General features: G+C 38.0%; 1 protein-coding gene across 7 annotated transcripts in view; it reads right to left on the bottom strand.

The window, feature by feature from the left end:
* Positions 1–27,610, bottom strand: part of STK32B (serine/threonine kinase 32B) — a 175,434-nt gene that overhangs the window by 56,919 nt on the left and 90,905 nt on the right. For all 7 annotated transcript variants that reach the window (XM_080590340.1, XM_080590336.1, XM_080590334.1 and 4 more), the window contains exon 4: positions 24,024–24,197. In XM_080590340.1, the coding sequence (XP_080446466.1) occupies positions 24,024–24,197 (174 nt within the window). The remainder of the gene's footprint in view (positions 1–24,023; positions 24,198–27,610) is intronic.

Raw genomic sequence — 27,610 nt, 5'->3', positions numbered from 1 at the left:
AAAGGATCTTTTCCACTACTGGTTTTGCTCATTTTGCTCCGAGGCAGGACTGCAGCTGGGGGCATGTACAGCAGGGTGTATCACCTTGCAGTGGCAACTTGATAGACTCATCCGTCTCTGAGGCAACTTTGATAGACTCATAACCATGTCTCAGATCTCAACCTATTTTAAACTGCTTTTACAGCAAGCAAATGTCATGGGCTAACTTAAGCCAGAAGGAGAACAAGTTTCCTAAGTATTTTTTCCCCCCCGAATGTAAGATACTGCTGTTTTCGGATCACATGCCTGGAGATGCATAGATTCGCATGACAAGTGAGAAAGCAAAGCACAGATTAACAGTGAAGAGTGTTCCTGTGTGCCTTCCAATAGCAGTCTGTGATGTGCTTATCACCAGTTTTCTGCACAGCGCTAGAAGATCAGAGCTCCAGAAGCAGCTTGTTGAAATCTCCACACACTGTACGGGAACAAGCCCACAGCCACGACTTAGCACTTTTGAGACCTTTCAGTGGCCAGTGGGGAGGATTCAACAGACTCAGTGTGAAGACTTGGCAGGTCTAGGAGCATTGCAATTATAGTTGCTGGATATATTCAGAATGGAGAGCCTGCAGTTTTATCCAGAAGACAGATATTTCCTTTAAATAAATACTTTGGTTAAATTCATTTAAATAGTGAAAACACTGTTTATATACAAAGGTGGATTTAAAAGATAAAAGAATCTTTAGTTAAGCAGTTTAAATTCAAAAATGTTAAATAAGTGAAATTCTGTTTTGACTACGCATCAAATTTTCAGAACATTTCCCATGTTAGCAAGCATGTTCAAACATGCACAAGCAGTATGTGAAATCCAGTGCTTTAACTTCAGGGTTTTCCTGCTATGCATATCCCCAGCTGAGAGGATGAATTGAAAGACTTGTTTCATAATCCAAGTATCATGAACTAGCTCACAAGAGAAACCTAATGACTTTTGCAAATAGAAAATTAACTTACGTTAAAGATTCAGAAGAGCCCTGGGCTGCCTTCAAACCTTTCACTGATAGCTGTCGTTGACACTGATTTCATAACCACAACTTTCCCAGTCTGTACTGTTGCTACTCCAGCTCTTTTTTTTTATACATGGAAAAGTCATACACTCATAGAAATGGAATTAAAGAGGCCTTCAAAGTCTTCACTCAGTGACAGGACCAAGTATAACTAATATAACAGCTGACCCAAAACCTCACAGTTGAAGACAGATGAGAAAAATATTTGAAAAAAAAAAATCATTCCACTTGTTGCTACTGCCTGTGAAACATTTTATAGCTTTCTTCAATTGCCCAGCTAGAAATGTCAAATAAAGCTGCCTGAAAGCACATTAAGGTGCTCTATATACTTTCTAAGTAATAAAGAATGATTAATAATCTATTTGTATCTTCTATAATGTCTAGACTGAGGGGACATTCACTGCTTTAAGACATTCCCTCTACATGCAGAAAATCCATGAGTGTTGCTCAACTCATATTCACTGCATATGCCAATCAGAGTCCCCTGAGCTCACTTGAAAGGCTCACAATGATTATAAAGGACTAAGTATTCAAGTATTCAAGTATTTTCAGTTTAAATCACTGCTTCTATCCATGTTCCTTTCTGGTATTACTAGGTGGGGTAGAAGTGATTTTCTAAACTCAGAAATGAAAAGGTTGTACAGTCTCCATCCTTTGAGGTTTTCAAGACCTGACTAGATAAAAGCCAAACAACCAGGTCAGATACAACTGACCCTGTAGTGAGCGGAATTGTGGACTAGAGGCCTCTGGGCGTTCCTTCCAACCTGAATTAGTTTGTGAGTCTATGAAACATAATGTATCTAATTGCCCATTGTTCTTTTCCCTCCTCCATTTAGCTGCAAGGAGGTTCATGAAAGATATAAAAGGGACTTGGAAAGGGACTATATATGTGTATTCAGTGAGTCTTTGGTATAGTCCAGTGCAGTTGGAAGCTAGTCAGAGCTCCCACATGTTAAAATTTGTCCTGGGGCTTGAATACTCATGAAGAAAATAATAGCAATAAATAGCCTATCTCCAGAATGAAAGCAGTTTAAAATTCAAATAATCTGCAGCTCATTATAGGTGTAAAATAATATTTATGTTTACATGCATCATTTGCCATCCAGATGTGTAGGGATGCAATCAGGAAAGCCAAGGCACAGATGGAACTGAACATGGCAAGGGATGCAAAGAATAACAAGAAATTCTATATGTACATTGGTCAGCAAATAAAGGTCAAGGAGAGTGTACCCCTCTGATAAGCGAGAAGGGAGAATGCTAACAACAGACATGGAGACATGGAGGTACTCAACAACTTCTTTGCCTCTGTCTTCACTGCCAATCAGGCTTCCCGTGTCTCTCATTTCCCTGAATCTGTAGATGAGGACTGGGGAAGCGAAGTCCCTCCCACTGTAAGCAAAGAGCAGGTTCGAGACCACCTGATGAAAATGAACAAATCCAAGTCCAAGGGGCCTGATGACATGCATCTTTGTGTCCTGAATGAATTGGCTGATGGAGTAGTCACGCCTCTCTCCATCATATTTGAAAAGTCCTGGCAGTCAGGTGAAGTCCCTGGTGACTGGAAAAAGGGAAACATCACTCCCATTTTTAAAAAGGTTAGAAAGGAGGACCCATGGGGACTGGCAACCGGTCAGCCTCAGCTCTGTGCCTGGCAAGATCATGGAACAGATCCTACTGGAAGCAGTATCAAGGCACATGCAAGACAAGGAGGTGATCCACGACAGCTACCACAGCTTCACCAAGGACAAATCATGCCTGGTCAATCTGGTGGCCTTCTATGTTAGAGAGACTGCATCAGCTGACAAGGGAAGAATGACTGATTTCATCTACCTGGACTTCTATAATGTCTTTGAAACAGTCCCACGTGACATCCTTTCTCTAAACTGGAGAGAGATGCATTTGAAGGGTGGACTATTTGGTGGGTAAGGAATTGGCTGAATGGCCACACTAGAGATCAATGACTCTATGTCCAGGTGGAGCCCGGTGGTGAGTGGTGTTCCTCAGGGTTCTATCTTGGTACCAGTACAGTTTAAGAGCCTTATCAGTGACATAGACAATGGGATCGAGTGCACCCTCAGCAAGTTGGCAGATGACACCAAGCTGAGTTATGCAGCTGATACAACAAAAGGAAGGGATGTCACCCAAAGGGACCTGGGCAAACTAGAAAATTAGGCCCACGTGAACCTAATAAATTTCAACAAGTCCGAGTGCAAGGTGCTGCACTCGTGTCAGGGCAATCACAGATATGAGACTGGGAGAAGTACTCACTGAGAGGGATTTGTGGGTTCTGGTGGATGAAAAGCTGAACATGAGCCAGCAGCCCAGAAGGCCAACTGCATCCTGGGCTACAACAGCAGAGTGGCCTGCAGGTGAAGGGAGGGGATTTTCCCCTTCTGCTCTGCCCTTGTGAGGCCCCACTTGGAGTGCTACAGCCAGGTCTGGGGCCCTCAGCACAGGAAGAATTTGGAGCTGTTACAGCAGGTCCAGAGGAGGGCCACAAAGATGATCAGAGGGCTGGAGCACCTGTCCTATGGAGAAAGGCTGAGAGAGCTGGGGATGTTCAGCCTGCAGAAAGGAAGGCTCCGGGGAGACCTCATTGCAGCCTTTCAGTACTTAAAGGGGGCTTATAAAAAAGACAGAGTGCAACTTTTTGCTTGGGCAGACAGTGATAGGAAAAGGGGGAATGATCTTAAACTAAAAGAGTGTAGATTTAGATTAGATGTTATGTGGAAATTCTTCACTCAGAGGATGGCAAGGACAGGAACCTGGAACAGGTTGCCCAGAGAAGCTATGGATGCCCCATCCCTGGAGATGTTCAAGGCCAGGTTGGATGAGGCCCTGGGCAACCTGGTCTGGTGGGTGACATCCCTGCCCATGGCAGGGGGGTTGGAATTAGATGGCCTTTAAGGTCCCTTCCGAACCAAGACATTATGTGATGATTCTGTGAAGACTGCAAAGCATGTGGTGATGGTATGTGCTCTAAAGTTTGAAATCCAGAGTAATCTCCAAAACGTTTTAGATGTACTGCTAAAAACTTGCAAACAGGATGTCGCTTCTGTTTTCTATTAATTTTACCTAGACTTCAAACACTGATCTAGAAATGAAAAGCTTGTGGTTGGTGAAATCAACAGTTTCCTGAAGGAAATATTAAAAAAAAATATTTTGTTGTAATTTAAAACAATGGTAGGTCTTTCAGGTTACCTGATTTCATGTCATTTGAAAGAAAACAGCCAAAAAAAAGAAAAGGTGTGGGGAAGGCAAAACAAAAATATCAAACAAACAAAAAAAATGCAGAGATTAAACAACAAATAGACTGAGTTGTTTAGTTAACAGAAGAGATCTGTAAGATGTTATGTGACAGGTATATCAAATAATAAATAGTATCTAAATGGTCAATAGAGCTTTTCTATTTGCTTTTGGAACATGAAAGCAAGGTTCATATTTCATAAAAATGAAGTGAACTAAACAAACAGGGTTTTATTTATACAACTGAGAATTAAACTCAAGTGGATTACTACAAGACATAATTGCATAAAAATTCTTAGGAAGCTTAAAAAAAGATTTAGCCATTGATGTGAGTAACAGAAATACCAGCTAGAGCTCCTCCAGCTAAGATTAATCTAATTGATTTAGGAAAGCACTTCTACAGCAAATACAGATGCTGGCTTCCCCTCACCTTTTTGAAACACATCAATAATAATTCTAAATGCAAGGTCTATGCTTGTTCTTAAACCTGTGAGAATTGAAAAACTAACATTGCCCATCTGTTTTATTCTGCTTTTGTATTTGCAGCAAACATACAGTCAATACAGACTAAATTCCTGCCATTAAAAAAATTATGATTTCCTTCTTCTGCCTATGTTTTCTCTTTATTTCATCAAAAGATTTCATGTATTCTTTTGTTCCCAACAAATGGACAGCTGCTCTTTGCCAGTCCAAGCTACTTTTTAATATTATCAGATGAGTTATTTCAGCTATAACAGTTCTGGATAGGTCTGAATTTATATGTGTAATAACCTTTAACCCTTTATTTGTATCAGTAAAATGTAAAGTACATTCTTTCAACTTTATATCTGGTGGATTTCATTCTTTGCCTTGCTGTCTCAGAACATGATTTAATGTATTATCATATTTCCATTCTCTTGATCTTCTAAATTCCCACAGTAGCATCTATGAGCATTTTGGTTGATAGCAGTTTTACCAGCATGACTCATTAGAAGTATTTTCAATTTTTAATGGTGATTGGTTTTCTCTGAATGTGGAATGTTGAGATTCCAACTCAGACAATCTAAGATAACTTACAAAGAAAGCTCAGTTGTGTACAAACTCACAAAATGAAGTCTTAGATTTTTTAAAAAAGACACTCTTAGCTGCTTTCATTTGGATAGACAGAAAACATATTCACTCTTATTCAAAAGACAGAGACTAACATACAAAGAAGAGGTATAATATAAAACAAAAGAGGTTCAGACTGGATATAAAGAAAAAATATTACTCTGAGGGTAGCTGAACAGTGAAACAGGCTGCCCACAAGGGTTGTGCTGTCCCTGACTGACATGGCTACATAAAGCCCTGGGAAGCCTGGTCTGATCTCATACCTCATCAAGCTTTGAGCAGGAAGTTGATCTAGAAACCCCTTGAGGTCCCTTCCAACCTTAAATTTCTCTGTGCTCCTATATCTATAGGTGAGTTCTGCAGGGAGCAAAGAGGGTTTTCTCTATTATGCAGGTTGGCAGCAGCAGCTGAGTAGCTTCCTGTAAACTACCTTACCCACTTACAAACCTCCTCCAGGAGCGCTGAGGATGCCTGCAGCCTACTGACAACAAAACACCATGGGTCACAAGAGATGCTCATTTTAGCCTGTATGAGGTGGGCCCAAATTTATACGTATATCACCAGAGTTCACAGACTTACAGTTAAGGCAGCCTATGCCCTTGCAGAATGTTAAGATTTTTTTCTCAGAGATCATGTCAAAACATACAACAGAATAATTAAATTAAAAGGATTTTGCATTCTTATAAGGATACAAAAGAAGCAAGATCCAGACAAAGGCCCTTGAAATCAGTGGAAGGATTACAATGGATTCAGGAGATGTTGCTTCATCCCTAACAATTGTTCTTGTGCTCTTTTCTTTTTAGTGCTAACAATCTAACTGTATGCTGTATAGGCTGAACCTTGAAAAACTGAACCTAAATGTTTAGGTAAGTCTTTCTATTTTCTTAATTATGCAGCTCATTTCTTATATTAATATTTTCTCTTTATGCAGAAATAGGTATTTGAAATTACTTTTTTTTTTTTTTCCCACTAAGAATAAGAACATTGTGTTATGATCACAGAAAATCACATTAACTGTTTTTTAACCTACAATGACATTCACTATCCCCTTTTCCAATCCTACTGGTCTGCACTGTGTCAAGACAGTCCCAGTAATAATGCCTGAAAGTGAGCATTAGTTGTACTCTTGGATATAGGGAATGCTAGACAAAGACTTGTAGTCTGCACCATTAGCTATGTGTTAAATTCTAGAGGGCAGCTGCTATCATTAAGAAACATAGTAAAGAAACAACAACTTCTGAATAGCAACCTCAAGTCATGCAGGGATAATTACAATAACCTCAGTTTACCGAGTTCCTGATTCTCTCAAATATTAAATTATTCTCATTTATTTGCTTATAACCCTTTTATATGCTACAGACTATACCTGAACAGAGCCTGTTATTTTTTCATTTTATTTTATTTTTTAAGTTTCAGTTAGTCACACTAATGTTTCACATTAAATCACAAACATATACCTGCCACATCATGATAAACTAATATGACATGAGCAATCCTGGACAATTTTCATTAAGATTAGTATTAGCTGTAGAACAGTTCTTAACAGCCATAAAAATTGCAATGAGTTGGGAAATATAAGTTTCAGCTATGGAATATTCAAGTCCACATGAGACTTATCATTGTATCAGAGATGTGAAGTGAACCATATCAATATATTATAAAGGGGCTTCTCCTGATTACAGAAAGAAAAGTGAACAATTTCTTATTTTTCACAGATAAGAACCTCACTTCCTTCTGATTTGATATTTAGATTCATAAATAATACACATGTATAAGGTATGTAGTTAATAAAGACAGTGAGTGTATATATAGTGATTATGGCAAATTTATTGAAGCTTTGGGTGAAGGAAAACTGAATATTTATGGGCCACTGTATAGACAAGAGAGGAATTTAGTCCACGACTCTGCTTCTACAAGGGTAGCATAGAAATGATGTATCCCCAGGAGCCAAACTAAGCAGAGTTTCTACACAGAGTGCTTGTTCAAGAAGTAGTCTTAATGAAGTCTGCTGTGTCCTTTCTTTCTGTCATCGACACCTTATCACTCATTTATCTTTTTAGCTTTTTGCTTCTGACCAACATCCTTCCTAGTCTCAAGAAACATTAAATGGTATTAAAACAAAATGACAGAAAGAACCTGAGAGTTATTTGCTGTGACTTCCTATCAGATGGATGGCAATAAAATGCTCCAGACCTCTGATTGCTAGTTCATGTACCCCTCACTTAGTTCTCACTAGTAATTGCTGCTGTGTACTGTCTTTATAAAATGACCTTCAGAGTCTTCTGTTCTTGCTCTAATGAACACCATGGCATGACATGACTCTGTGAATCATTGTAATTTTGAAATTTAAAGTCTTCAGTATAATTGGAAATTAGCTGAGAATATGTGGTATTAGATTATGAGAGATCTGGAAATATACATATATATATCTTGTAGCTGTTTGTTTGTATGAATCTGGATATGCTTCCACAAGGCACCTGCCATTCTGACACCAAAACCACCAAAATACTTAATTTCAGAAATGGACTTTCCCAGATCATGGTGTCTGAACAAAGCAGGAAGGAAGAAACAATTTCTGTTAATAAAAGCTACTGGTTATATGTGTGGAAATGAAATGCAGAAACAAGCAACTGAGATGCTGAAATCTCAAAGTCCTGAACTTTACCTATTTAGACTTACGCTTATTCACTGACAGCCAGAGACAAGTTGCAGAGGCAGGTTATTTGGTGTTACGTGGCTTTTGCTAAGCCAAGCTATTTATAAAGAAGAATCCACCTTTTTTAGCTATTTCTCCCTTGAGAAAGGAGTAAACTTCGCTACAGCTGAGTTTCAGTAATTCTGCCTGAAAGCAAAATAAACTGTTATTTAGCACCAGGATGTGCATGCATGAATTTATCTTTTGAGAAGCCAAAGGTACAATAGTTCATTCAATCAACTCTGCCATTTCCGTATGCACCTTCTGGAGCCTGTTATGCAGAGGACTTGCAATGTCAAAGGGCATCATTTACAGTGCCCTGTTCTAGTTTGAAATATCAAAAAGCCTAAAATATTAATTGGTCTAAATTCCATCCAGTGGAACTTACTTAGTCCTATTTCCATCCAGGAAAATATATATATTAAAAAAAATAATATACATATAGATATGAATATGGATATGGATAGATAGATATTAGATGTTTTTAAAAGATTAACTCTTTCTTTCCCTGAAGAAAGACTCAGACTAACAAACATTCAACTTTACAAGTTGAAAAATGGTCTCTTTTTATCACTGTGTTTAAATTCTTGTATGATATTTTAATTAAAAATTGATAGAATCAGACAGAATTCTATGTAAAAAAGAAATCAGTAAAGATTTCAGGGTTTAAAAACCATTCCATAAAACTGAAATGTCTTTTCCAAGATTCTATACATTTAGTCCCAAATAAAATATTTATCACCAAACAGAAACATGTAATTTTGTTATTATACAATCTGTGTCATATTACTTGTGAACCTGAAGTACCTAAAAATTCAGTTGCCTTTACAAAAATAAACTGATATTTTATTTGGTTTTCCTATTTAAATTCTTCTGTGTTGTTTGAAATCTTTTGTTTTCTCTGCAATTCCCACTCCTGGGACGTTAATGCAGAAAAAAAAATCCATAACTACTTCCAACTAATTATTTATTAGCATGCAATCATATGACACTAATCAGAATCCTATCACCCAGTCCATTATCACACTTTGGGGCTTTTTCCTTCTGTGTGGCAGCCTGTGTGGCAACAAGACAGTTTTCTGGTTCAAATGCAAGGTATAATTACTGTAGTAATTATCACAGGATAAGTGAAAAAGCTCTCACTAGTGAAGGACTCTAAGGACCCTACCTCTCCCTGCACACCTCTAAAGAGAGCATGGGGGCTTGGCTCCACGTTTGGAGTTGTATTATGTATGGAAATAAGTTACTCTGCTGTTGAGTGTTATGGCACCTGTCATTCCTTTTTGGTTTAGTGATACTTTTTACCAGGCATCCATGAATCTTGAATTTTCTTAGCACTTGTAATAACCAATTTTTAATAGATCTGAAGATAAAGCTAGTAAAGATGCAACTAAAGCATGCTTACTTACAAATATTTCAGCTGGAACAAGGTTGTTATTTTCCAATTATATTTCCATTTGAAAAAATATGAAAATATGTTCAGTTCTCTACTTGTAACAATAGGTGGCAGTAATGATATCTACATTTGTCTGTTCGGCCAGTGGTCTTGGGAACGCTGTATTTGTCAAGTATGGTTTAGAGAAATAGCTGTAATAGATATTGTTATCACAGGTTGAAGAAAATGGCCTTTTTAAGAACAGGAATTCAATACTGAGACTTCCACTTTTCTGGGCACATATTGGCAGATAGCAATTATTTTTGGCTAGGTTTGGCATCTGAATTTGCATAGGTACTAGATTAAAATAAAAAATAGCAAATATAGAATATTTCATTATATTGTTCTTCCTGAAGATCCAATAAGATTTTATCATAAAGGTACATACTCTTCAGCTGCAAGAAAAATTGATGAAGATTCTTATATGCTATAAAAGCTAGAAAGATTTGACCAAAGGAAAATGTGAACCTGCACTTTGACTCCTCTATGTTTCATTGAATAATGTCTCAGAAAAGTACCACTGTGGCCATATAAACTGAGCTTTTACATTACAAAACCCAGACTATGGTACCCAGGATTCCTCTTGTGGATGCAGATGTTCTTTTCCAAGTGAGCATTACCCAGCCTACATGACTGGCAGGCAATTCAATAGTTAGTTTTTATCTTGCATGAAGGACTCAATGGCAAATGTGCTGCTTCCTTTGTTAGAACAACTTTCTAGAGCTAACACTGGACATGCCTCACATCTAGAGCACTTGGACTTTTAGGTATCTCCGGGAGGAACCTTGAATAACTGTTAGCACCGTGGTGATGGCAAAACATCACCACATTTCAAAACAAAAAATCTTTTCAGTCAAATGTTTCTCCAGTGTGCACAGAGGAGATGTGAAGAATCACCATGTAGCAATAACTTGTTGATAACCTCACTGCCAAGGACTGTAATCTTTTCTGAGACATTCTGTGCGTATAAGCGTCATACCCTTATGTGTGAATCAGCTTGCAAGAACAGGTGACATCTCTGATAACCATGGGAAGTGCACAGCTCATTAGACACTTACTAGAGAGTGGCATTTGGAAAGAATTATCTGGTCCAGCAGAAAAGTATATACATTCCAATGGGGACACTTCTTTCCTCAGAGATACCATATGAGAGCTTTTGACTGGGAAGAAAGGGAAAAATGTGCTCGGCATGTACTCTGCCAGCCGTTGCACAAGTGTTGGTCTTCTTCCAGTAAAAGACACAGGCCCTCTCCTAATTTATACAGGCAGAAAATCATGTATGAGAGCAAATGAAAGAAAGAATTGATGACGTTTGTCCTCTGCCTAAAGATAAATCAGGAGAATATTGTTACTGATAAGCACATTTGGCTTTGTCTGTTGTAAAAAGCTAGAGTGGAAATTGGTGTTTTGCAATGACTGAAATATGTACAGCTCTTCCATCATTTTCCACTGCTTGAAATATGGAATAGATACATTTGGATGTATCAGATCTCCCAGAGTTTGCTCAGTTTACCATTCAAACTCAAAATGAAAATAAATACCAAACACACGTGCTTAAGAGACTATACCTGAGTCAGCCACTGCTCACAATGAATAATATCTCTAAAATTTGCCTTAAAAACTCTGTTGACATCTCTATATAGAAGTTCATCAGAAGTTGTTGGAACAGCATTATACACAAAAAGTAATAAAACATTGTTTATCAACTGTTTCCTTCATGCACATGAAAGTGCAATGCAGACTACACAGATTACAGACAATGTGGCTGGTAATTAAAGTATGTCTTTATTTTATATATATTTATATTTATTTTGTATATAACATGGTGGACTTCACATGCAGACCAAGGAAGATTCAACGGTTTCAGGCTGTCATTGAGTGCCTCAGCAGTCGTCCCTTTAGTGTGGTTGTGAAGCATCCCACCAAGCACATTTTCTGCTAATCTGAGTTTCAGCACTACAATGCATCAGGGAGAAGGGCTACTGACCAGCAAGCAGAAAACAACAATATATCTGTAAACAATGCTGTCTTGTTCTCCCTGATCCAAAACCCCAAATACTAGCTTGAATGTAAGATACCCCATAACCCTCATCACCACCATCATTTGCTGTTGGGTTGTGCCTGTGACAAGAAAAGCATGGGTATAAGTAGTTGGGCCTTTATTCCTCAAATTGACCATCTCCGACCCTTTGATACATATGATTGGGAGATACGATACAGAGGAGGCTGAATATGTTCCACACAAAAGTAAGCTTTGGCTTCCTTTTCATGGTTCCCCTTCTAAGTGGTTTTATAGATTTAATATACGTAATATTGAGCTGCAGTAATACAGGCTGGTAGGTATGTGAAAAGAAAATCATATTTGGTAAATGATTAAAAAACCTGACCTGTTACTACCTGAACAGGCAGTTGCAGCTGGCAGGCCTTCTTGTGAAAAGCACCAATAGATGGATTAATTCTATGGAGTAGAGGGGTTAATATCTGACTTTATGCTGCATTACCTCCCTCCAACCAGTCTAACACATCAAACACAAGTTTCGTGACAATTTTCTGTCTCCAGCCTCACCTATCCTCAGAAGAAATATAATAAATTGCTTCTAAGAATAACTCTGGATGTTTTTTAAGAAGGAAAACTTACTAAGAAACTCACACAGCAATAAATATGTGTATTCCTGCAGATTGTTTTTTAGGATAGTCGAGATTTGACAAGAACCATTTGAATCAGTATGCCACCTTTTTAAGAAGCCTCTCTATTCTAAGAGATGCAGCAAAATGTTGCTTGTAATCAATTACCTAATTATTCCAAGTCTTCTTGATGAATCTGGATAAGGAATGAAGGATCTGCAATATTGCTTAAGTTCACAGACTGTAGTAGTATCATTCTAGTTAAGACCACTAGGCAAGAATACCGTACAAGTGAAGGTGTTTTTAAATAAGACTCTGCAAAGAAACAGTTGTTACAGTAACTCCTAGTAGTGACATTACTATAAGGATTATTCTTGCTACTTATTCAACTGAAAATTGAGATGGGAAGCAACTCTTAAATTAAGACACTTGGATTAGGTTCTATTGTGAATTAGGTGTTTACATTCCAATTTTTATTCAATGGATGTCTAGACAATCCAGTCACTGGAGTGTAAAGAATCAGCCAGATGACTAAATGTCTATGTTTGGATGAGCTGAATAGCTTTTTACATTCTGATGGTTGTTTTGACTGGGTATCCATTTGCTTGGACAGCCAATTCAAATACAGACTCTTGCATTTATATCTTGGTGAACTGAGGAATAAGTTTTTAAAAACATAAGAAACATCTTGCATGCAGCACAGGATTATGAAAACAACTGGGGATGTTCTTGAGTCAAATTATTGTAATGTGTTATCACAGAAGCACAGGCAGGTACTTAAGCCTCTTGCAGGAGTCACGCTTCTGGCGCTCATCATCTCGTTTGACGTCATCTCACACCACAAAGAGCTCAATCCTTCACACATGATAAATTGAGCCATAGCTAAAATAGGTTGTATGGCTAAGAATGTTCTTAGCTGGTGCCATCAAATAAAACATCCTCATCATTTGCGGGGTGAAAGACTCTGAGGTTCTGCATGGCCTTCTCCCAGGGTATGATTAAGAGAGGGATGTCCGAGCCTGCGGGTTCCTTGCCCTGTCCTAGACAGGTGGCCATCAAAAGCCCAGCCATCTGTGTCATCTGAGGGACCTGACACTGCTACACAGAGCTGCTTTCAAACAGCTGGAGACACATTTCATCTCTGAGAGATAAAATCTTGCCTGATGGAAGGAAACTGGTAATCCAGAATTCTTTAGGAGGGAAGAGTAGGCAATGACCAAGCACCACTGTTCTCACTAACTAAAGAGTTACACTAGCTTGATATACGTATTCAGAAATCTAGACAGCTAGGGCATAATAATTCAATTTCTCAGCTTTAGATCTCCCGTGCTATATCTTTTTGACACTGTTTCTTCCAAAAGCGAACATTAAATAATAATGATTGGAAGAAAGTGTGTTGACTGCAAATGGAGATCTTTGCCTGTGTGCTCATAATTCTTAGTTTCAGCAGCAGAGGTACTCTGGGACTCAGGGAAATAAGATGGTACTTTAATTAGTGTTCAACTCTCCATACATATGTAAGTGCATGTGTCTGCATCATGGTCTGTCTGTAGAGCATTTCTGTGGCTGAGAGTTAGTTTGCAAAAGAGAGTTGAAGGAGCACCATCATGGGAAAATTCTGCAGTATCTCAAATTAAGAGGCAAGCTACAAGTCCCTGTAGATTTTAAAGGCAGAACTCTAGATAATTAATATATTTAATTAGCATGAAAGCTGAGAAATGCAGCTTTCTGGCAAAAGGTTTTCACCTCAGCATGTCTTGCTAAGTGACATATTAGTATTTGTTATTGATTATTTAGAGTAAATCTTAATAAGTCTTAATAATCAATGTCTCAATTGTTTATTGACTTGAATTCAAAATAGACCTATAAAACACACTGAGTAGACATAATGATCTGACCTTTTTAAAGACCATCTCTTAACTTTTGTAGCAACTTGAGAGAGTAACAGCAAATCTAAGACTGCGTTTCCCCACATCAGCACTTTTCCTAGGTATACACATACAATTTAATTTTTCCTATCTTCATGAAGAACTAGAGGCAGGGTTCTTCACAGCTGGCAAATAAAGCTGTTTGACCAAGACATGTTTAAAACCACTCAACCTTCATTTAACCTTACCAGAATTCATATACTGATAGGTATTCCCTATTTCACCTGTTATGCATCCCCCCACTTCATAGTAGCTCTCGCACATCCTCCAATCTTCTGGTCACTCCTGAATTGGAGTTTCAGGGACTGTCCCTCTGCCCAGCATGTTTCCCTTGCCCACTTCCCAATCCATGCTCTGCATTCCCCGATCTCTTCTTCAGACCTCCCAGAGACTGTCTGGCCATCTCCTCCATGCTTAATGCAGAAGTTCCCCCCAGGATATTAATCTTTTATCCACTCTCTGGAAATGCTTCCAAATTGCCTTTTTCTCCTGCCAAGCTGTATCATCAATGCTCCCCTTATCATTTCTCTGGTTATTTCCCAGCAACTTCCCCAAAATCTTGAACAGGGAGACGACATCCTTTTTCTTCTTGGTAAGCTATCTTACCCCCAATTTTGTCTTTCCTTGCTATTGACTCTACAAAGAGTAGCTGCTCAGCTGGTTGAAAACTTGGCCACTTTCATTATGAGCACATGGGCCAGACATCCAGAGTTCAGAGCAAGACTGTCTGACAAGTTTGTTTTTCTGACACTGTTAAAAAATTGATACCTTCTGCCAGTTATTTTTCATCTTTTTTTTTATCTTTTTTTTTTTTTTTTAATTTCTGAGGTCTTTTGTCATTCCAGTTCCATGGCATATCATTTGATGTTGAATTATAACAAATACAAAGAAAGATGAGATTTTAAGCAGTGCTGCTTTTTACTAAAACTTAACAGTTTGAGAGCTGTATAAAGCCATAGAAAATTATGCTTTGAACCTCAAAATACGATCTGAACTAAAACTAGCCGTGGATAGAGACAATCTCTGTGCATAGGAACAGGGCCACAGTTTTATTATAAGTAACAGGCAACTCATACTTATTTTCTAAAGAACCTGTGCTCAGATGTAAACATCCAAGACAAAAAAGAAAAAAAGAAAAAAGTGTGAAATATGTTATATGACTGAAATAAACTGAGAGACTTTAATCTAATTAGATGCAGAATAGTCACTGTGAAAGAAAAAAAAAGAGAGAAGCTGAAGCCTTGTATTATTTTTATCATTAGACTAGAAAGCACCTCCTCTGCATCCTGCATCCAGAACTGTGCCAGAGTTTCATATCGACATCAAACTGAACCAATAAATGAGTGAACAAAAAATGTTAGCCACTGGTGAGACGTGGTTTCTCATTCTTGTTAGTCTGACTGTGTACAGATGACCAAATTCAACAGAATCTCATTTAATAAATTTTGGTTCATTAATAAATTTTTGGTGCATTAGTTACTGGCTACCAAGTGCTGTTCTCACCATACAAGGCCTTAGTTCAGCAACATATTTTAACATCTTTCCCTTCTGATAACATTTCTGCATACGTGAGAACACCATGGCTGCTGAATCGCAGGCTTGCCTTGTCTCCTCTGCTGGAGGAAAACATAATTGTTCCCACTGGGTCAACAGGAAATTCCCATGGGTGTGAGCATACATACATGTTGGGAGAATTAGTCTCGTCGATAGGACTGTCATACAGCATCAAAGCTTTGAGCTTCTGTGTTTTCTCCTCTGTAAAACTTATCTGGGGAATTCAGGACAGAAATTCACAGAGGATATAGATATGTTTGAAAGTAACCTCAAGGGAATTTTCCTGAGGAGCTCCCATGAAATATATGAAGAATAAATACAGGAGAAAAAAAGTCTAGGTGGCAACTTCAGCAGAACAAAACTCGGAAATCTGTATCTTAATTACAGTCCCTGCCTTTTGTTTTGAAAGGCAAAATTCTACCAGATGATCAATGTTATAACTTCCTCTCTTTCTCAGCCCTCTGGAGGGTGTATCTAAGTCAAAAATTATGCAGTTCAGACCACATCTCACCTGGAATATTACAGTTGTGCTGAAAGCAGATGAATGCATTTTTAAGCAAAGAAAGAAGCTAAAATTGGCAATATCCTTTAATGAAATTCTTTCTACTGCACCATGGACAACCTTCTAAATTCCTGAGATATAAAAGACTACAGCATTCATGAAGAATTAACGCAAATGTGCATTTTTTGCCTTAAGTCTGTGTTATTTTGCCATATATTAAAATTGTAAGGAAATCTCCAAGGGAATGCTAGAATATTCTATATATGTAATGCTCATCCAAGCTGAAGAAATGATGCAGCCATTAAAGCTGAAACTGGAGAAAGAAGCAATTGTCCATCTGTTGCTATTGGTTTCTACTTTCCTCAGCCTGAATTTTACATTCTTTTTCCATATTACAACTTTCCATCTACCTACTTTAATCAAAGATTTTAAATTTCTTCATAGTTTACAAACAAAAATAACTCAAGTGCACTGCATGAAAATCTGCCACTTTAGTGGGGAGAATATACCTGTGGACAGCAGTGATGTTGTGAAATTTCCAAGACACTAATAGCAAACATATGAGAATGCTTTTAATACAACTTTAACACCAAACCTTCCCAAGGAAGAATCAATCAGATTCTTCCTCTGAAAGAATCTATCAGAGGGTTTTGGTGTGTTGGTTTTTTTTGTTGTTGTTTTGTTTTGTTTTGTTTTCCTCTTACGACATCACCCCTTTTATTAAGATATGAATTCATTCTTAATTTGATCTTTCTGATAAGAGGAGACTTCACTCCTCTCCCAGCTAGAGCAGGTAGGTCGAGGCAGCAGCACTGCCCCGGGATGGGGTGTGGAGGACCACAAAACCAAGTTAAACCAGGCAGCACCACATGAGGCAGGCAATTAATATTGTGGATACTGTAATGCCTTTCTAGATGTATTACTTAATCAAAGTTAATCAACTATAGTTATTAGTACTCTTGATTATTATATTTGGAATTATAACAATATGCTATTAAAATAGTGACCCTTGCTAGTACACAGCAGTTGTGGATGCTGGCTATCACACTTAACTGCAGCAGCAAGCTCTACAGCAAGGTAATTGCCTAGTAGCTTTTTGTTGCTCGTTTTCAATTGCATTTGTACCTCCTGACATGTCAAAGAGTCTGAATTTACCTGACCCTTAGTTTCTGTATGCCCTCAGAGGTGAAACTACTTCAGAATGAATAATCCAGTAGGACTGCATTCTGCTGGGGTGTAAAAGTTTTTCAGTGCTGTCCATAACTGCCTCTCCTCCAGCAGTTACTACTTATGGTTCTACTTTTTTCCAGAAGTTTCTGGTTCACAAGATGATTCAGAATTGTAAGGAAGGGTGTAAATGGATGGTGACCTTGAGCAGCCCTGAAAACCTTCAGCTGGCCCTCTTCCACTGACTTAACACTGTCTCCTTTTCCTGTGTTCTTAGCTAGAAATAGCATAAAGTACTGATTCCCTCTTTGGTCTCTGGACCAAGGGAGTTGGGTTTTCTGTCAGTAAGGAGTATGGATCTACAACTAATAAGAGCAAGTCAGACACACAGGAGTCCACAATGCCCTAATTATGGTATTGGGATTTTAGAGTTTAAGAAAAAACAGGATTGTTTGTGTTCATTGTATTGGTTGCAGGTAAATGGCAGAGAGGTGAGGCAAGAAGGGATTCAGAAAAAAAACATCAGATGTTTATAAAACATAGAATTCAGATAAAATTATTTGAAATTATTTTAGTTGAGTTATAGAAGAATCAGTAAAAATGATACTCAGCATTAATATGTAACTTTCTTCCAAATCTGAATCTAGTTCTACATTATATCTATGCTTGTTTGGGTGTCTGTGATTAAGAAGAGAAATGAGTAATAAGAAAACCAACTACAGTGACAAAAAAAAATTATTTTATTTTTTTTTTTTAGTGAAGGACACTTGTTCTCTAGAGCTCTATACAGCACAAAAAAAAATTCTAGGATTATGTTGGCTTAAGTTGTGTTTGGTCACTGGAAATTTGTCACCTAATGCAAGATAGTTGGCCAGCTTCCATCTGCAGTTCAGACTTTCCCTAACTTTGTTTGAACAACTAAATTTTAAATGATGTGGGGCTTGTAAGATGAATTTTCTTTGGCTAAGCAAAATATTTCATGTCAGCACATTGCTGCAACTTCTCAATAATGAGAAGGAGGAGGATGAAAGGACCAACAGTCCTTCATATCTGGTGAATAGACTTCATTTACTCACTTCAAAACTGTAAGGAACCAAACAATCCTCTGTTGACTGCAATGTGAATCTCTCAGCAACGGGGTAAAAAAGGAGTGAGGGCATGATGGTTATCTTCTGGTATTTGGTGTGAGTGAGGAAGGTAGAGTACACTTATGTCCACAATAAAAGAGTATATCAGTGGCGGTGGCAAGACTAGATCAGCTGATGTTGCAGCATACATCTCTGCATGCTCCCTCTGTCTCTTTCCTGACACAAGCATTTTTACTTCATTAGTAATGTAGTCTCTGGATATTGAAGTCTCAGTGTGTTTTCAAACCAACTTCTCTTATTTGCAGTATGTCATCTGAGATATCTAATAATTTTTCTTTTACTCTTGCCAAACAAGTAATATATTCTTGTAGGTAAAGAATTCTGTAGGTAAATTCTGTAGGTAAAGATTTCTGTTCAAAAGTTGAAAGGCTTGTCCTCTACATATTCATATCTGGTGATATGTAATTTTTTTTTCTTCCTAAGGACTCAAGTAAAATCCAAACATCTTTTGTGTATAAAATTTGTAAATCACTTTGTTTTTGATCAGTGCTGGTTCATAAGCATTCAGCAGATTTTCTGTGTATTGTGTTTACACAGCTTTTATTTATTTATTTATTTATTCATTCATTAGCTGGTTTTGATATATTTTCTGATTTGATTCTCTTACGTAACTTATTGTGAAGTTCCTGCAGTTTGTCCTTGGAAATAATGAGGGTTTGCACTTGGTTAGAGAACATAATAGAAAGAAATGGAAGAGACATGGGGAGACAAATGAAGAAAATTCAATGGACAGGCCTCTTGACCTGTCATGATCCCTGGGAGTACATGTGAATAATAGTGACATTATGGTTGTTGGGTTTTTCATTATGTCTACTTCAGAATCTACTGCATTTTATTCTTTATCTGCACGCTCTTACCAGAAACAAAAAGACTACTAGTATGAGCTGAAATCGGTAAGGAATAATGTCCTCTTAACTTGTCCAGGTATACCTCATGTTGGCACTATTCTGCCTGTGACATCTGTGAAAACCAATGAAGCGAGAAGTCTCTTGTTTTCAAATAATTTCCAAAATTTATTTACTGCTTACACGCTAAATGGACAGCATTATGAAGGGACCATTTTTAATACCAGTTTGTTCTTCTGGGTTGTTAGTTTCACAAGTGAGACTAGGAAGGCCCATTTTAATGAGAGAGTCTTTTGTCATTTGGACACATTATCCTGCTTCACTAGACTGCTGGCCACCTTGAAGAGCTCAATGGTAATGAACAAACAGGAATCTCCTACACGATAACACAACCTGGCAGTGTTGAATGAGAAGTACCTCTTGCCTAGCTGTAGTAGCAAGACACCCTTACTCTGCAATGGAACACCATGCTCAATTTGTCACTGTTTTACATTAGTTTTTGTCCCCCCTGCACTGCTGCTGAATAGCTGTTCAAAGCTCAAATGACTCTTGGTGCTAGTCTCCATCTCTTGCGGGGACAGAAGGTAGAGCAGTGATCACAGGAACAACAAAGCACAGACCTGCCACCTGCACAAATTCTGGTCAAATAATGCTTCAGCCAAAGATTTAGATGTATACTTACACACATGGGTTTGCATTCAACAAACAAACAAACAATAACAACAACAGAAACCCACTGAAATAAAAAAGCCCTAGGCATGTAGATCAAACAGCTAGTCCAGTGTCCTAAAATTGGGCTGGAAGTTTACTGCATTTTTCTTTCCAGACATCTGTCACATCCAGCCTCCTTTCTGACCAGATGAAACCAACGGAGCCAAACAATGATGAAAAGTTGTAAGGGAAATGCACTTAACACTTGCCCCCTTAGAAAGAAAATGTAGTGTTATCAGCACAAGCATGTTACTTGGGCTGCAGCCGCTGTGTCGCTCCGAGCCAAGGCTCTGGCTGCAAGAGTATCCTGGGAGGGACAACTGCACAGCTACTGCTGGAAGAAATAGCTGAATGAAAATGTGCAGCCTACTTCAGCGAGGAAGCAGGTGGTTTTACTGAAATGTATGAACAGCAACATTTGTGAAAGGAGGACATTGCATTGCTCATGTCTGAAATAAGTTTATTCAGCCTTTGATGGGAAAACTTTTGTCCAATATATTATTCACTGGTATTATACAAGCAGTACTGGGAAGAATACATTTAGTCATACAGTCTTGAAACTTGATGTCAGCTAATGCAGTATGCTGGATTAGATCCAACATTTTGGAGCGAATGAGACCACGTGAATTGTCAGAAGCCTTTCTGTATGTATTGGATCCAAGATTCCATGAGGGTCCACTCATCCAGATTTTAAACAAGTATTTTTAAATTTTACGTGGATAAGATATTATTATGGCAGAGCTGTGGGAAAATACAGGTTTGTGATGTAGCTGTTACCAATGAGCAACAGAGATATCTCAATATTTAGTTAGCCATTTTTTAAGGTAAAGTGAAAAATTTGCCCAGAATAGTCTTCAGGTCATAGCCTGAAACTTAGAGCATTTTTTTCTTTTAAAGTGTTTATAATTCTGGCTGATCATCTATGTAAATGCAAACATTTACAATACAGCTGCAAGTGACAGACACACAGTGCAGCATTTGTTATAATGCTGCCACAAGAAATAAAATCACATTTGCAGGATTGTGTGTGACAAATATGGATTTATATACAAGTATGCAATTAATAAAAATGGCAGTTTTAATAAACAGCAGAATGGTAGTAGTTTTTACACTACGGATTAAGTTGTCCCTGCAGAAACACTGTTTGTGCTGCTGAAATGATTACCGCATTCAAAACACAAAAAACTAACCACATCAGCAAATGCAGGGACATTGTATGGCAGCTCTGACAGGAATTGGTATAGCACTGACCTAGACACTCCTACACCTATTCACACATGCCTGATAATTCCTGCCCCCCTCATTCCCACCTACTTTTCTAGTAAAATCCTGGGGCCACTGGTTAATCTTGAAAAATCCCTTCTGTCATGCTGCCGGATGTAATAGTAATGGAAACCTGTACACATTTCACACACATCTGTAAATATTGAGGAGGACTTAAGTTCCTGACTCACACATCATAAATTCAGGTCTTTATAATACTGTGATTTGAAAATCCACCTACCCAGTCTGATGAATCATTCAACTATTCTTCATAGAACAGATAAAATCTAGTAGGGAGTTCTCTCAATGACTCTCTGACTCACTAACCTTTTTTTTTTTTTTTTTGCTATCAATATGCTCATTTAAAAGTGAAAGATCTAATACAGTTTTGTAGGTTAACATGTGAACGCTGACTAGAAGGACTTCCTCATATTGATAGTGCTGAGGTCTGCTACCACCAAGCGTAAATACCAGCCAGCTCATTGGTTTAATTTTTGACTAAGATGGGGTGTTTGTGGCAGGAAAGTAATGACAACACATTTCCCTGCTGTGCAATACTGCTGGCTCAGCTCCTTAGCCAACATAAATCAGCATTGTGTTTGTGGTGTTAATAATGCTGGTGACATTCGTGGCAGCTGAAGGCCTGCCCCACAGAGTGCTGCTCTAGGCTGCGGCTGAGGCCTGGTGAACAGCAGAACGTGACAGGATGTTCCTGAGTAAATAATCCCCTTCCTGGCAAGTGGATCATCTGGGGTTTTCTGGTACTTGGTGTGAAAATGAAGGACAAAAGGCTCCTTGTGCCACAGCTGGATGATTTGGGCAGTAAGCAGTGAAGTGGGAGAGCCACATGCAGGCCTCGGGTCTGCTTCTCTCCAATAGCACAGTGGAGTGGGAGAGCCATGTCCTTCACATCCTAAACAACAGTCCTAACACACCAGCCAGTGAGACCCACCACAGGCTAAGAACCAGCTATTTTAATATGTCTGGTTTTGTGGAAACTTCCACTGTAAGTTGAAAGCAAAATCCCAGTTCCAGAACTTGCCACCAAATGGAGCCCCAAAACAGCTCCAGCTGCTCCTGGTGTTCCTACACCTCCCACCTGCCTTGGTGCAAATCAACAACTAATTTTGAAGTCAGTGGTGTTACTACAACCAGTGCAAACCAGAAAATTAAGTAAAATTGTTTACCAGCCATGATAAATTAATACAGAACAGAACAAAATAGCGTTGCCCAATGTCACAGGTGGACCATGGCAATGCATAGAGTCAGAAAAAAAAACTAGAAACTACATTGACTTGAATCCAGTCTTCCATTCTCTTAAGACATCTGCCACCTTTCAAAGACTTTTCTGTGAAACATTTTTAAGTCACAGGCTTGTAATAAAATACAAGTTTTGATTACAAACTAGATTCTCTCGTGAATGTTTTGAGAGCCTATTTGCATAAAATGTCTCATCATTAAAATGAGGGTGAGAAAAATGCTCATCAATTTGTTTTTCACCAAGAGCATTCCTCAAGGCGTAGAAACAAAGGTCAGCTGCAATTCAGAGCTCAACTTTTAAAATATTCACTGAGAAAGGAAAACGTATGCAGAATATATGGAACTGCACTGAAATAATAACAGCGTGTTGAAGATACAAAACTTCAGAAAATGCTTACAACATTTGCTGGCATTTAAATTGCAAGCAAAACAACTGTTGCAATGTTTACTTGATTTATTATTTTTTCTTGCAGTTTCAGTAATGCAGGACACACAACTACCATTGGACCTCAGATGAGAGAGATTTTGTATTGACCCTCCCTCTTCATAAAGTTGGATCACATTTTTTTTTTTTTCAACTAGAAAACTGTCAATTAATACCTTTGGAGGAACTTACGTATACTGGCCACTGGAAGATCTATGGCGGTTTAGTTCAGTGTGCTCTCTGAAACTCACAGCCAACTTTAGTAACACAAAAAACTATTTTTTTTTTTTCAGATCAGTGGCCATTAAATCAGGGAGAAATATCCCGAATTTAGCCTAAAATGAGTAAAATAGAGGATCAAGCCTATCATTTTATAATTTCATAGTTGCTGTGCTAACATAAAAAAGAATTTACTCCACTGTTTCACTTAAATACTCAATTGTTCAACAAAAACAAACAGACCCTGTTGCTTGACACCTTTTTTTGACATGAATATTGTGATTGCCAGCAGTTAGGCAGTAAAAGTAATAGATTGTTGTAATCTCAGAAGTGCAAAAAGGATACACTATCTATTCCTGTTCCAATTTATTTCTACTATTTCTCTAGTTTCCCCACCTCTTCTCCCTGTGACCTTCATGCAGATTCTGGAAACAAACAAGTTATTCTTCATTCCCAGCCTTTGATGTTGTGACCTTTCCCTGATGCTTTGTGAAGTTATTGCCCTGAATTATAATTTTTGTGTGTTCAGGAACATTGTGGCACTGGAGAATTTAAGCTAAATTAAAAGCAGCCAGGAGGCTGTTACGTGTTGTATTTAGTGTTTAAAAAATGTACATCACAGTATGAGATAAAAACAAGAACATGAAAAGGACGTATGGAAATGGAGCTACTGAAGGGGGCAGAAAGAAAACACTTGAAATACCTTTTCAGAGCCAAATTCTGCCCTAGGACACACCTGTACAACAATGATAAAAACTTTTCAAAGGGGTGCACAGTTTCTGAATAAACAGAGCCATATAATCTGATATGTGATCAAATTCCTCTAGTCTGTGAAAAGAAAGCAGCCCATCCCTCAAATGAAATTCTCTCACCTGTGAATGATGTGGTATCTCTGCAAATAATCCAGGGAAAGTGCCAGCTCACAGATGTACAGTTTAACAGTTCCTTCATTAAAGTGGACGTTCTGCTGCAAATGGTAGCGCAGGTCTCCTCCAAGTAAGAGATCAACCACCATGAACATGTCTTCTTCATCTTGAAAGGAATACCTGGAAGAAGGAGTTACAGCAGAGATTTCAGGGTCAGTGAAGCAGCCACAGCTGTGCCCTAGGGTAGCTCTCAGATGTAGATCTGCTCGTTGCAAGTCCATGATTTGTTCAAAAGGCAAATCTGATTTCTCCACTGCTGTGGTCCAATCCTATGGCCAAACTTTCTTTGATTGTGATAGACTCTGTGTATTCAAGGCAAGCAGAGTGTGGGCTGCTGCTGTGCTACTAGCAACTGTTTTAACCATAAAATAACACCTGAATGTTGATAAAACAGTGCTAAAAATACCTTTCAGGTTTATACATTTTAAAATAGCTATATAGACATTCACTTGTCAAAATGGCTTACTAAGTAGCAGCAATAAAATGGAAGGCCTTGAAACACACTTGGTATTCACACACATATGACTGTAGTTCAGCACCTACAGAAAGTATCCTCACAGAATTGAGAGCTGCTGTCCCGGGGATATATTCCACATTCATTAAACATATGCAGTGTTCTATTAGCTGAGTATTTTCAATAGCTTCCAGCGTAGTTCCAAATTCAATAAGAAATAACACTGCAACTTTACTGTAACAATACATATTTTTTCAGCCTGCAACTTACATCTTACAAAATGACAGAGTCTTCATGGTTACTGACTGAATTCTTCTGGATCCTTTCCCAGAACCGCATGTTGAATACTCGGAGGACCAAATTCTGATCTGATTTAAAGCCTGTAAATCCAAAGGTGTAGCCAGCCAATGTATAGTGTACATAGTGCTTGGGCAAGCAGGAATTTCCATGTGTTTCTGCTTACCATGGATAAGCTGCCATTGCTCTACTTTCTTCTGATCTGAGAAAACTGACAGAAACTCACTGGATTTAATTTCTGAATGCAACTATCTAAGACATAGTATTTTAGATTTCCCAAATAGAGAATGATGAATACCTTATTTCTAATATGAAGTCAATCTTCTCTGAGAAATGGTTTTAGAATTCATTTAGTTGTGAAGTTATAATAGCTTATATCTGTTGTGGATATAACTACTGAGAAGTGATCCACAACGACAGTGCCTCTTCCATCATCTTTTATCCTATGAGGTGTGTAACATATGTTGGTTATAGATTAGATTCAGTTGTCCTGAACTGTAAAATATATAAGGAAATTGAAAAGAGTGGATTTCCAAAAAATCTGTACTAAAAAAAAAGGCAGAAAAGTCAATATTAGCTTATTTTAATTGACAGTTGCATACAGTTTCACTTTCATTCCCAGGTTTGCATTTTCTGTAATGAGGCACTGCTTAGGGGTTGTCACAAATGATTTGTTTTGAATTTAAATGCTTTCTATTCTTTCTGAACACACTTCTGAGAAGTGAGTGTCTCTATGTACTCTACTCTTCTGTTATGTTTCTATATGCCTGCCAAATGCCAGGAGGGGAAAGCCATTTTATTTGCATTAAGCTTACTTCTCAAGAAGTCAAATCTCTGAAACAAAATCATAAAGTAGGTGGAACATGGTGTCTGCTCATCTCCAGAGACTCAGAATTTCATAACATGTGCTAAAAAAGAGAAAGCTTCAATTATATTCAAAATACACTGAATGTTGCACATTATTAAGCCTGGAGCAATTGCAAAAGAAAAGATTAAATATATAACTATGTTTAAGTTGTTTTTTTTTTGTTGTTGTTGTGTTGTGTTTTTTTTTTTTTTTTGACACTGGTATGTTTTTAAGTAGAGTAGTTGTAGCTTTGAGCAGTTGTAACGAAAGATGCTGCTATTTTTTTTCTTCAGTTATTACTAAGTGAAGTGTAGATTTTGTCTGGTTCCCTCTTACAATTAAAAATATGTATATATGAAATGAAAAGTCATGGATTGAAATACTGTGTTTAGTCTGGGACTACAGAGCTCTTATGGTGTCTAGAATCATATGATCACATGCTTGTAGAGATGGTTATGATGATACTACTCTGATCTCAAGAAAGAAAATGTCCTGAGTCATTTCTTTACTGACTCAGCCATCATGAGGCAGAAGGTGAAAGCAGGGTAAAGAGTGACTGTTGTGAATTGTTTTTAAATGCAACAACTATTCCCATTTCTGGGAGAAAAATGAATGTGTTAGAAAGAGTACTTATAAATATTTAGTCTAAATAAAAGAGCCATCAGAACAATCAAGAAATAAATGAAATCTTGTGCATATCCAGGTGTATGATAACACTTAATGGATCTGGGTTTGCACTCCAAGCTTGTGTTTATGCTGAGGCTCTTTGGTTCCTGTGCTTCTGGTGGGAGAATGGTGGTCTTGCGTTATTTCCCAAGCAGCCTTTTGGCACATCTGTCAATCATGAATGATTTAAAAAAGACATAAAAAATGAATAAGAGATAACAAATAAAAATAAGAGATAACAAATGAAATAAGAACAAAACCAAACCAGGATCCAGAAACATGGTTAATGTTTCCATTCACCAGCCTTCCTGTATCTGTCACAACCTCTAAATGGCTCAAAGGCCAGTTTTATTTAGACATTAAAGCTAGAATGATGCAGACCCAGACACAGCTCTTAAGGATTTCTATATATCCTCTCTTTCACTTGGAGCCAGAATTTGCTTCCATTTTTTATTGATGTATATGTGTGGTAATTCTGTTGGTCCTGTCAGCAGTGTTGTGTATGTTTACTACTGGTGTAGTAAAGATGTGAGCTGCATATGTCCGGTTTGAAAGAACAGACGCTGTAAATGGGTATCTTCAGTATACAGAGCAGACATTTTCACCCATGCTAAATTATATTGCACCTGACACACATCACTATGCTAAACATAAAAATATATCTATGAATAGTGATGTTTTCCCCGCACAGTAAGTCCAGTTGGCTCAAACCTCTGTGAATGGCATTTCTCTGGCTATCTGGATCAGACCAGGGTGAGATAAAAGGTGCTGGAAACAAGACCATTCCAGGAGATTTTTTTTGAGGGTAAATGAGTTGATCATAGAGAAATTATGTGCCTACAGCCTAGAGGAGAGCTTGGACATGAACAACAGCAGAAGGCCTCTGGAGCTGATGGCCACTCCACTAAGTAGCTCCCGCAGCTACAAATTGTTAAGCCACTGAATGCACAGAAGGAATTGCTCCAGGTCTTGCTGTGCAGCTGATAGGACCAAATACTGTGGCTCCTGCTCTGTGTTAAGGATTCATAGGACTTGGTGTACCAGCTCCTGGCTGGTTTCGTTTGTCATGATCACAAGCAGTTTTGTCCTCTGTCTTTCTCCCTTATACAAATCCAATATTCTTTCTTTATACAAGAAATGAAGTATTCCCTTTTAGCTTCTTGCTTTTCAATATTTCAAGAAATAAGTGGTTTTGATTTATTGGTCTAAGAATTGAAATTGACAGCAAGTGAAATATTAGGAACCTGAAAAATGAATCTTTGAAACTAT

Source organism: Anser brachyrhynchus (genome assembly GCF_964034855.1).
Source record: "Anser brachyrhynchus genome assembly, chromosome: 4".
Taxonomy (NCBI): Eukaryota; Metazoa; Chordata; class Aves; order Anseriformes; family Anatidae; genus Anser; species Anser brachyrhynchus.
The sequence above is the reverse complement of the archived record's forward strand: the minus strand, read 5'-3'. Positions and strand labels throughout refer to the sequence as shown.